This window comes from Zeus faber (genome assembly GCF_960531495.2).
Source record: "Zeus faber genome assembly, chromosome: 13".
NCBI lineage: Eukaryota > Metazoa > Chordata > Actinopteri > Zeiformes > Zeidae > Zeus > Zeus faber.
Window position 1 is genome coordinate 14,216,600 of NC_137198.1, and position 11,597 is coordinate 14,228,196.

General features: G+C 47.8%; 1 protein-coding gene across 1 annotated transcript; it reads left to right on the top strand.

The window, feature by feature from the left end:
* Window positions 1–1,535: 1,535 nt before the first annotated feature.
* On the top strand, window positions 1,536–9,273 carry pkdccb (protein kinase domain containing, cytoplasmic b; the record flags this gene model as incomplete). The annotated part of the gene is made up of 7 exons (XM_080012441.1): window positions 1,536–2,117; window positions 3,214–3,366; window positions 4,546–4,820; window positions 5,142–5,221; window positions 5,553–5,660; window positions 8,253–8,429; window positions 8,906–9,273. 7 exons carry the CDS (start codon window positions 1,536–1,538, stop codon window positions 8,998–9,000), a joined length of 1,470 nt encoding a protein of 489 aa, XP_079868567.1. The 3' UTR covers window positions 9,001–9,273.
* Window positions 9,274–11,597: the final 2,324 nt, after the last annotated feature.

Genomic DNA, 11,597 nt, shown 5'->3' on the forward strand with positions numbered 1-11,597 from the left:
TGCCTTATTCTCCATTTTTATAAATAACAATGGGAAGGACATGCTTACAGCTAAAGTGCATCTTTATGCAGATGACACAATAGTTTACTCAGTTACCCCTCTTCTCTGAATCAGGCTGTTGATGAGCTCCAGACTGCCTTTCAACAGCTGCCCAACAGGCCTCATTGTATGGTCCAAGGTTGGTTCTTAATGCTAAGAAAACCAAATTCATGATTATTTCCAGAGCTCCCTCCCAGGCAGTTGCTCAGGAGGTAGAGCGGGTCATCTAGTAAGCAGAAGGTTGCCGGTTCGATCCCCAGCTCCTCCTGGTAGTGTGCTGATGTGTCCTTGAGCAAGACGCTTAATCCCCTAACTGCTCCCCGGGCACTTCTATATGGCAGCCCACTGCTCCTTGATATGTCAGTTACTAGGATGGGTAAATGCAGGGAAATTGCAAATGTCCCTGTTGTGGGACTAATAAAGGTATATAGAAGAAAAAAAAAGATCTCAGATAATGTTGCCTTACATGTCCTCTAGGAGGGGACTGAAGGTTATAAACTGGGATTTTATTATCGAAATAGGGCGTGCCTTAATTTAGCAGTTAGGGAAAAACACTTGTACAGGCTACGTTCTGAAGTGTTCTGTTCTGTTCCTAAAGTGTAGACTATGGGGGATATTATTTACATGCATGTTGCCTCCTCTACACTTCGCTGCCTAGACTCCGTCTATCACAGTTCTGTATGTTTAATATCCAACTCATTGTCACCTACACATCACTGTGAACTTTATTGTATGATCTGGTCTCCTGGTCTTCATTAGGCCTAAGGAGACAGCAGTTTTGGTAAATGATAAACTCCCTTCATGCCTGTGTAATCTCCTATCACTCACCAACAGCTACTATGACTTTGGCTCCTCTAGAGTCTAGATGGCCGCTCCACCAGGTGGTACCCAGGATTTGCTCAGAATTGGGGAGAGCAGGTTTCACCAATTTTCGCGCCCTGGTCATGGAATAACCTCCAGAACACACCAGAGCTGAATGATTTTGCCGTCCCTGGGGGAGTTCAAAGCTCTGATTTAAAAAAAAAAAAAAGAAAAAGAAAAAACTGTGCAACTGAAGAGTGCAATTGCTATTCCTAAACTGGATTTTGTCTCGTGCATCTTTTTGTTATATTTAAATGCTCCGTCTGCCTGTTTATGGCATGCTCTATTTTATAACTTGTGTAGCCTTGTGGCGGTGTGCTGTCAGATGTTTGATTTTTAATCTCAAGGGTTAAATTAAGGTCAAATAAAATAAATAAATCAATACATAAGAGGTAAGGCCTGCTGGTCCAGCTCGGGCCCCGGTGGGTATGGGTTTGAGAGGGCGGGGAGGCGTTGTGGGTGTAAAGTTTCGGGAGGACGCGCCTCCTCCGTGGGGCGGGCCACGGGAGCTTAACCCGAAGGGCGGGTCGCTCCTTCAGCAAAATCCTTCCACCAGTGAGCGGTGACACATCTCCACCTCGGAGCTGCCTTGCGGGGCTGTCCTTTTGCCGTCCCCCCCCCCCACGCCAATTAAAATGCGTGTGATGGGCAGCCCGCTGTGTGCGGCTGCGCTCCTGGCTCTGGTGGTGATTTCTGTGCTGCTGTCACTTTTGTTGGGTAGTTTGCAACTCGGGGCCAGAAGGAGACTTTCCGCCAGCGGGTCCGCGGACGCGCGGGGATCGGCCCTGCGGCACCAGCTCAACGAGAGACGGAAGGAAATCATCCCGCTGCTGTCACCTTTCGGCCGGGACGGACCTCCCCCGGCAGCGTCCCAGCGGCGGCCGGGCGAGCCCACCTCGGGCGCCGCCGCTCCGCGGGACGAGATCTCGGCCGCGTCCGGGAGAGGCTCCGCGCCGGACGAGATGGGCTGCGGGTCCCTGGCCGGGGTGCGCACGGTGGACGTCCTGGGCTCCGGGTACACCAAGCTGGTCGTCAAGGTCGTGCTGCCCCGCACGGACCAACCTGTGGCGCTCAAGTTTGTCAACGAGCAGGGGAACGACATGGAGAAGTGTCTGCAGGACTTTCAAGACCCCCGCGGCTGCCACGAGCTGGTTTCTTACAAGATCAAGAAAGAAATAGTCCTGCTGCAGAGGCTGAAGCATCCGAACATCATCGAGGTAGGAGATGACCCTCCACCCTCATGCAGTCATGCGTTCATGCGTCCATGCATTCATGCATTCATGCATCCTCCCTCTCTCTCCAAGTTTCTAAATGGTGCAAGAAGTACTCAGTGAAAAATGTCCTGACAAAAGTACTCTTAAGTGCTATGGTTACTTGCTCTTGAATTCCCTTTGAGTCTTTAAAGTAAGTACTTGTATTGTCCAGTGCCCTGATATAACAGCCTAAAATACAGCATAAAGTGCTTATTTTAATCCTTATGCCGATGCATATCCTGATTACAATTTACAAAAAATAAAAAATAAAAAGATGTTGTCATAGTGATAACAAGGATACAAACCTAATGAATCATAGATGAGTAAACATAAATCATTGCTTTGGCTTGCTATATATATATATATATATATATATATATATATATATATCCTGGTTTAAAAAAGACTGTGGAATAAAAGTCCAATACATTTAATATATTGGACTATATACTTAGTATATTAAATATATTTAAGTAAGGACTTAGGTAAGTGTACTTAGGTACAGTAACAAACAACTTTCACTTTCTCACTTTCCACCACTGCTGTTTCCTTTGTGTCCGTGGATCCTCTGGTCACTTTCCTCTTTGCTTGAGTGCTTTACCGGACGCGTAAATTAGATGAGGAGGCCTCGTTGCCTCCGGAGAATCTCCTCATGTAATTCAATTAGATCCATTCAACCCCCTCCTGACCCCTGGATCTGCTTTGGCGGAGAGTGGCAGGAGACAAATATGCCTCTGTCCCGAGAACAATCCGTGCTTCCATCTGAGGCCTCCAACCCTATTAAGTCAGCTTATCACTTCAAATGCGTACAACCTGAACTCAAACATTTCCTTTGGCTGCAGCAGCAGACGTTCTCGGCCTGGCAGAGCACTGTTCTGCCATCACGTCCTTTCAATTTAGCCCACTTATTTGTGTTGAAATCCTGTAGATAAAACACCCGTGGGTCGGTTTAAAAAAGGAAGACCAAGCCATGAGTTTAATGACTTTATAGCGATTTATAGTGTGATCATTGCCTGTGAGTGTTTCACTGTGACTAAGTGGAGAGACGCCCTCACCACAGCTCAGAGGCCACTGCATGGGAGACGCAGGACGAGACGAACGAGGAGAAGAAGGCGCCGGGAAGGAGGGAGGGAGAGTGACGGCCATCCTGGAGCAAGGGAATCCTTTCCAAATGATCCAGCTGCTGCAGAGCCCCTGGGAGGAGAGATTCAGGGTAGGGCCACTCTCTCTCTCTCTCTCTCTCTCCACAGCTCCCTCCCACAGCCCTCACGTTCATTCCTACGGCCTGGGCGCCCGGCCGCTCCTCTCTCCTTCCCTGCACTCTCAATGGCCTTTGGAGAATGTGAAGCCTCTCCCTCTCCTCCGCTCTTCTCAGTGGTCACTTTCGCTCTCTCTCTCTCTCCTTCACACACACACACACACACACACACACACACATGCTTCGCAGACATACAAGCGTGGCTCTTGGCAGGAGCTACTGAGACTCCTCGAGACATCCGAGATTCCCCCGAGGCCTGACATCTGTCCCTCAGCCTGTTTGGTCGGACGGCAGGCGGAATGGAGATGGCACTCGGTTAATGCACCCCAGGCTGAGACTCTCATACCATGCACTTTTTTGCGCGCGCACACACACACACACACACACACACACACACACACATTGCACACATTTGACCAAATAGCAGATGTACCCAGGAAGTGACTATATACACTGAGGGAGTAATATTTGGACGGAGACGGAAGTCGACGGCGTTTGCCGTACTTTCGCCGGTGCCAACTTTAAAAAGCGCGGCCTGCTCAAGTGGCGTCCAACATACAGGAATGTTTTGCCGCATCGTCCCCGGGAAAGATGACATTTCGGTATCGCTTTCAAGCCCCTTTGAGCTACATCTGCGGCAGGCTACAGTGATCCGACGGTGTTGGGTTTCACCCACCTCTGTTTTTACAGTGCTCCGGCCCCGGCAAGTGACGTTCAAAAGAGGCTCGCAGCGTTACCTGATACTCCTGCTGTGTTTGTGGCGCTAAAGAACCATTTTGATGCCGGGATAATACTTTATTTAATTTGGGATCATCTGTCAGTCTGTAACGCCGCACACACAAACTCTATTGAAAGCGGGAACGTAAGGTTTCAATCACCTACCACTGCGTTGGTAATATGACCAGGGTTTTGCCAGAATAATGTATTTTTTTTTTCCACATTTTATTCTTTATTGTTGTGTTTATAGCGTTGTAATTAAGTCCCCCATTATAACCACAACAATCCTCCGTCGATGCTTCTACAATTTCCCTGGCAAAACCATTCCGGTCCTTAATTCTTTGGGGCTCCACCTGTTATTAAATGTCAGATTTGGCGGCTCAGTCTTTTTCTTTTCCCGCCCCCGCTGCGTCGCAGGTGTGTTTGGGCCTGGTTCGGCTGCTCCACTTCCTGTCCCGCTCCCCGCTGGGCTCCGTGGCGCTGCTGGACTTCCAGCCGCGGCAGTTCGTCACCGTGTCGGGGGAGCTGAAGCTGACCGACCTGGACGACGCCAGCGTGGAGGAGCCCGCCTGCCGCGCCGACGCCGACTGCGTCCTGCACTTCCCCCGCAGGAACTTCACACTGCCGTGCTCGGAGACGCTCGGCGTCTGCCAGAGGCTCAACGAGAAGAGGAACCTCTACAACGCCTACAGGTAAGGGAAGACGGATGGATTAACAGATAAAGGGATGATTGCTGAAACATATGTTGACCTGACATGGAAACTGTGGTCGATAGTAACGAGAGGCAGAATTAATGGTTAGACGGGGTGTGATGGATGGGATATGACACCTGAATTAGTGGTTTCGATACGAACGGGGGTTTTTCTTTCCTACTTGTATTTGAAAGATCCGTCCAAACCGCTGACAGGTTTATGGCTTTGACAGGTTGTGTTCTGTGTGAATTACGCGAGGAGGCTCGTCTGCTCTTTTTTTTTTTTTGTTGTCTCAATGAGTTGTTTTCTCCTGGCCCCCAGGTATTTCTTCACCTACCTGCTGCCGCACCAGGCCCCGCCCGGCCTCACACACCTGGTAGACCACATCATGAACACCACAGGTGAGCGCCGGGGAGGCCTAACATGACAGGACGCAGCTATTCAAGATCAGAAAAGCAAATCAGCCCATTATCTCAGTCGTGTGATAACACGCCTTTTGTGTCGGAGCTTCATTAGGAGGGCGCTGCGTCGCGGTTTAAGGAATGTCCATTGTGCTCTTTAAAGTGTTCAAAGTTTTCCAGATAAGAATTAACAAGTAGGGGCATATTGCAACGCTTGCCGTGGTTGGGGTTTTAATCGTGTGCGTGTGCGTGTGCGTGCGTGCGTGTGTGCGTGCGTGCGTTCGTGCGTGCGTGTGTGTGTGTGTGTGTGTGTGTGTGTGTGTGCGTCCAGGGGAGCTGAGAGCTGACATCAACCAGACGATGGAAGCCTTTGAACACGTCCTCCTCCTCTACAAGTCTGGCCTGCACCTGGACAACCTTTCTCCATCAATAATCAGAGGTAAGAGCTCATGGAATGAAGGCCTCCCTTTTTCGTTTTTTTTTTTTTTACATTTTTTTTATTTTTTCATCTTTTTGATAAAGTAGCGTGAGAACTTTCTTTCTTTCTTTCTTTCTTTCTTTCTTTCTTTTTTTCCTTAAAGAGGGAGCAGATGAGAATACTTATATAATTTTTCCCCTATTAGATAGATGGAAACACGGCGTCTGCACAATTAAAAAAAGGTCTTTCCCTTTCTTTGGTCTATTTTGACTTTGAATGTTTGACTGTTTCATTAGTTAGACTGTTTTGACTGTTTCGACTGTTTCGACGGGCACAGCAGAAGCGATGACGCCGCGGTTTGAAGCCTCCTCCTCCTCCCTGGATAGCTGTAAATATTCATGATATATGGCTCCCATTTAGCCCTGCTCCCACTGCTCAGATCAGTCTCAAGATTAATTGAACTTATTCTTTTTTTTTTTTTATTGTTCTTCAAGGACAACCCCTTTCACGCTGTCTTGCCGCGCCTGATTTCCTTTCCTTCCCCATTCTTCGCTTTGGCTCGCTTCTGCTGCAACGCCCCCCCCCCCCCCTCCCTCCCCCTTCCCTTCAGCTTTATGAAATATTAATAACAGAATGACTGGCCGGGTTCCTGCCATGAGACTTTCCAGCCCCCAAATGCCGGACTGTTTGCATAGCAGCACTTTGTGAATTTAATCACAGCCGCGGAGGTTAAGGGGTTGAATACCGAGACGGGCCGAACGAAGCCGTGTTTAACCTTAACAAGGAGCTGCGAGGCCGGCCGCGTTGATAGCTTTTACAAATAGAACCGTGTAAACGTTTTGCATTTTCGCCACATTTAGTCTCGACTGAGTTTTAGGAGTTGAGGGGGGAAGAAAAAAAAAAAAAAAAGCCCGGGGAGCCCGGTGAGCGTCTTTCTGTGTCGTGTTTTTTTTTTTTTATCACTGCCATTTGGAATTCCCTCAGCTGTGAAACTGTTTGTATATGCTCAAGTAACGCCGTTATGACTCAAAGATTGTGCAAGTGAGATTTAATAAGGCGAGGTCCCGCAGAAGGCACAAATACTTTTAATTAACAAAAGCAGTCATTTCGCGAAAACACAACACATTTAACCCACAAATAAACAAGTACAGGAAATGAAATGCATTTGGTCAGCCTTAACTAATTTAACTCATCTTTATTGGTGGTGTGTGTGTGTGTGTGTGTGTGTGTGTGTGTGTGTGTGTGTGTGTGTGTGTGTGTGTGTGTGTGTGTGTGTGTGTGTGTGTGTGTGTGTGTGTGTGTGTGTGTGTGTGTGTGTGTGTGTGTGTGTGTGTTTAAAGGGAAAAAGAGAGAGAATATTTGTGTTGTGTTACTAAGGGCAAACAAACAGAGCGATTTGGCTCATCGGAGAGGTTCCGAGTTTCTTTTTTTTTTTCTCTTTTTTTTTTTTTTTAATTTGGAATTGCTGACAGATGTAGATTCATCAGCAAAGAATGCGGCTTTTTCACACTCGACATGCCTTAAATCCACAGACCGACCGGGGTTGTGAATCCATTCCGTCTCGGTCCGCGGCGATACGACCGCCGCTGTCTGAGCCTCGCTCGGGGGAAAAAAGGGGAAGAGAGCGTCTGAAAGATGTTCTGCGTGTTATTTATAAACTGTAAACGTTTCATTTCTATGTTTACATTGAAGGCAGAACGTGCGGCGTTGCGTCGGGTCCGACATGAATCCGCGCCATACATCTGCGGCTGCCGGGGAGGCTGGAGCGCGTCTCCCCCTTTTAGAGCAAATTGACAAGCCTCATGTTCTTCCCTTAACAATGACCCTCTGTCCCGCTCCATAAACAGCCCCTTGTTTTCCTTTTTTTCCCCAACCTCCTAAGACTGATACTTATGGATATATCCTTCGGAGGTCGTGCTTATCTTAAGAACCTTTTCTCTGTGGACCCCCCCCCACCCACACACACACACACACACACACACACACACACACACACACACACACACACACAACACACATATATAACTAAGCCTGGCGATGCAGGAATGTGCAGCTTTTCTCACGTTGGCAAAGTCACTGATTTACTGACTTCTATGTTCTGGGTGAAAAGTGAGGGAGTGAGTGGATGGTGGTAACTAAACGTGTGTGTGTGTGTGTGTGTGTGTGTGTGTGCGCGCGCCGTGTGTGCGTGCGTCATGCGCGTCTGCTCCTCTCCCAAGGTTCCCTACTAATGTGAAGCAGATGATTTGAGGCCGGATCCAAAATCTGTCAAACTTAGCGAAATATCGCAGACGGTATATCGGCAACTGTTGGGAGCGGGGTTTGAAAGCGGTCTGCATCTCAGTGGAGGAAAAGAATTTCTGACCGAAGGGCGAAATGTGTCGTCTCCGTGTGTTGTTTTTTTTTTTTGTTTTTTTTCCTGTAATGTATCCCATTTGTTGCAGTTACTTCTGTATTCCTGAGGGCGTTCTACTTCTATGGTTCCTCCCTCTTTTGTTTTTTCTTTTTTTTTTGGGCTTTTTTTTTTAACGCAGCCGTGAATCAAAGTTGTTTTTTTGTTTTTTTTTGGTATAGTGCTTATAATTGGAGTTCTTTTTTGTCTGCCGGACGCAGATTACACGGTGATGCGGGGCATGGCGACCTCCGGCAACGTGGAGTACCGCTGCTGGCTCTCCTACAGTCACCAGGGCTGTGTACTGTCAGTGCACAACGCCCAGGAGGCGGCGTTCATCTGCAGCTCGCACTCCCAGTGCACCAGCTTCAGCTTCTCCGGACAGAGGACGTGGACGGGTCGGTGTTGATGTGTTTCGTTTAAACCGCGCATAGCGCATCCCACTTGATTTCATTCTCGCTAATTTAATTTCCCGCATTCTCCACTTGTTTTTGTTGTCATAGCCTTAGGGGGGCTTGTCCTAGTTTCCCCTTTTCCATATCGACTCTCCATAGCTTTCGATCTTTTTGGGAAAACTCTATATTTGAAAACTATGTTATGTGTTTAGTTATTTTGAACCGGCCCAGTCTGTTTTAGTGTATAGATCTCTTGTGTGTTCTTTTAAGCTCTTGCAATCACATTTAATACAATGCAAAAATGCCTGTATTGTAATGTATTGTAGCATGTTCCAAGACTCATTTTCATTTGAGCATTTTTTTTTCCAACATAAAAAACTGGAAAAAAAAAAAAAAAATCCTGCACCCAAGTTACCCAAGTTACCAAACTAGCATTGCTGCCACTTTTTACATTGTCTTCTCCTCCTCCTGGCTCGCAGGTCGCCTCCTGGCCTCTTTCAGAAGCAGCTTCAGCCATCTGGTGCCTGATGGGACGTCAGAGGTGTATTTGAAAAAAGCCAAACCCTCGGTGTGACGCCGGGACCGGGCGGCCTCTGGCTTCCGAGGCCGAGCGGAGTTTTCTAGCGGACTGCGAGGGGAGCCGCGACCGAGCCGTCGACGTGACACGGAGCGAAATGTTGCACATGTAGTTCGTGTAAAGACACGCTGCGCAGAAATGCTGCCACTGGGAACAGGGTGAAGTGAAATGCTGCGATCCGTTTGGCGTCACATGGTGAACCAAAAAGAGGCTGTGTGTGTGTGTTTGTGTGTGTGTGTGTGTGGGTGTGTGTGTGTGTGTGTGTGTGTGGGGGGGGGGGGGGGGGTCTGAGGTGGCATTTGAAGTGAGGCAAGTGAACGTGATGTATTTATAGAGCTTGGTCTCTGTTTCATCTGCCAGCCAGCGCGCTGCCTCTGCCAAAAACTATTTAAAGGGATTTCCCTTCAGGTACAATTAGTGGGGAGGGGGCGGCCTGGGCCTTATAGTACTTTTCTGCAGCTTGTCTTTATTTGGCGTGTGTTGTTTCCCCGGCCCCTGCAGTAGGGATTAAAAAAAAACAAAAAACAAAAAAAAAACCCAAAGAAGCAGTAACGGCATCTTCCAGCCTGACGCAGTTTACTGTTTTAAGGACGGAGATGGGAGAAGAAAACAAGCGCTTATGCAAATCCGCTTTGACGTTAATGTGCTGAGGTAGCTGTTTTTACATGGTTAACCGGGCCGGGGGGAACCGTTCTCCAGTGCAGCAGTGTGCACGGAGAATTCATACCATTCCATACGTGTTTTTTTGTCTTTTTATTTTTTATTTTTTGGTCCATTTCAGACCCGACTCTTGTTTTCTTTTTTTGTAGATTTATTTATGTTTGTATGAAAATCATAAATGTTTTTATTGTGGATTATAGTTTATGAACATCTTGTGGGTGTAACTGTTATTTTCAGTGAAAAACTACCTAAAAGTGATTTTTTTATTTTTTTTTGTACCATTCTTTTTTTTTTCTATGTTGTACAATTTTACAATAATATTGTAAAAACTAAAACTTTTCATTGTCTTTGTTTTGTTATGAATAATTTGTACCTTTTTTTCACCAGCACCAGCTGATTTTGGTGTGCGTGTGCGTGTGCGTGTGCGTGTGTGTGCCAGGAGGTGGACATACGGTACACATGCTTGCTGTTTTGTGTTCGTGTGCCCCCCTCACACAATCTAACTGAATCTGAATGTTCTCCAGGGCCCTGGCGCTCCGCAGAGTTTACACTCTACCAGAGGAATGCCTTGGAAAGCCCCCCTCATGCTGGGCTAATGATGAGCCTTAATTAATACATGTAAATGAGCCTTTACTTACTGGCCCTTTCAGATGGAGAGCGTTGGGGGGGCATTAGTGTGAGACAATGGCCGTCATCATGACAATAACAATCAAATCTCCGGTTAGCACACGAATGGGCTGGCCATCTGTGCGTGCTGAGATAATGCCAGAGCTCACTCAGGCATGCTGTGCAGGGCTCGGGTGGCTGGGCCTTTTTAGGTTTAAAAAAAAAAAAAATTATAATTTTGAGGAATGAGGAAAGGGACCGGTAGCCCTCCTCACTTGTAAACGAGTAAACGCAGAACTCGACGTGTGTCCAAATATTCAAAACCCTCATTCCAACAACCGGACCCTTTCTCAGGAGCTTTGCGGCTCAGCCAGAAAATGAACTGCCGCCCTCATTTAGCCAGCACTTACCTACTTGAAGGGGCACGTCCTATCTCCAAAATAACACTTTTATGGTCGGGTCATTGGGGAGGCCCCTCTGGGTTCGCTCCGCAGGGCTTTTGGCCCCTCGTTGTCTGGGGCAGGGCCGGCCGATTAGAGCCTGATTATCGTGATAAGCGACTGATAAGATTAAACCAAACCGACCGAGCAGGACCGGCTTGAAAAGTGTGAAAAGGGGGGGGGGGGATTGTTAGACGGACAGAATGGCGCCAACAAAAGGGTCTTTTGTTCTGTCCGCGCAGCGGCGGAGGAACGGCTATCACCTTGAAATGATCAAACCAGAACACACACCGCAGGCTTTAAATGCGTTGTATTAATTTACAGCCACGCGATACGACCGCGAGGGCATGGGAAAGCCGTCAGGCAGTTCCATCGAAATGCGGTTCTGTATTTATAGCGAGATAATGTCATATTTCTGCTCAGATAAACGTCGCCATAAAACTCCGCGGGCCCAACGCGACTGCTTGGTGTCGTTACAGATCCGCATTAATTCAGAGTGCACTCGGCGCTGACTTGCCAAAGTATCTACCGGTTAAAACAGTTGACCTATTCAGACTTACGACTGCGGCCGTTTTTCATGTCAGCCCCGAGGTGAAACCATCTGGCATCCTGTAGCCTCTGACTCCGTTAATGGCTGACTTGGCATTGAACGAAGATTTTCTATAAACAAAAAGTTTGAAAGACATTAGCCGGTGCCAAGAGTCGACGAACCGTCTGCCAGATATTTTTTGAATGTAGTATTCATTCCCCCCGGTGCGGGTTATTTACTTTTTTTCTCCGAGCGTTTTGGTCTTACGGTGTTTGTTTTTCAGCTTGCCGGCGTACGTTCGGAGTTTTAATCGGTTCCCTTCGCTCCTCTTCCGTTGATCGGCCGAGAGGGCGCCGCGG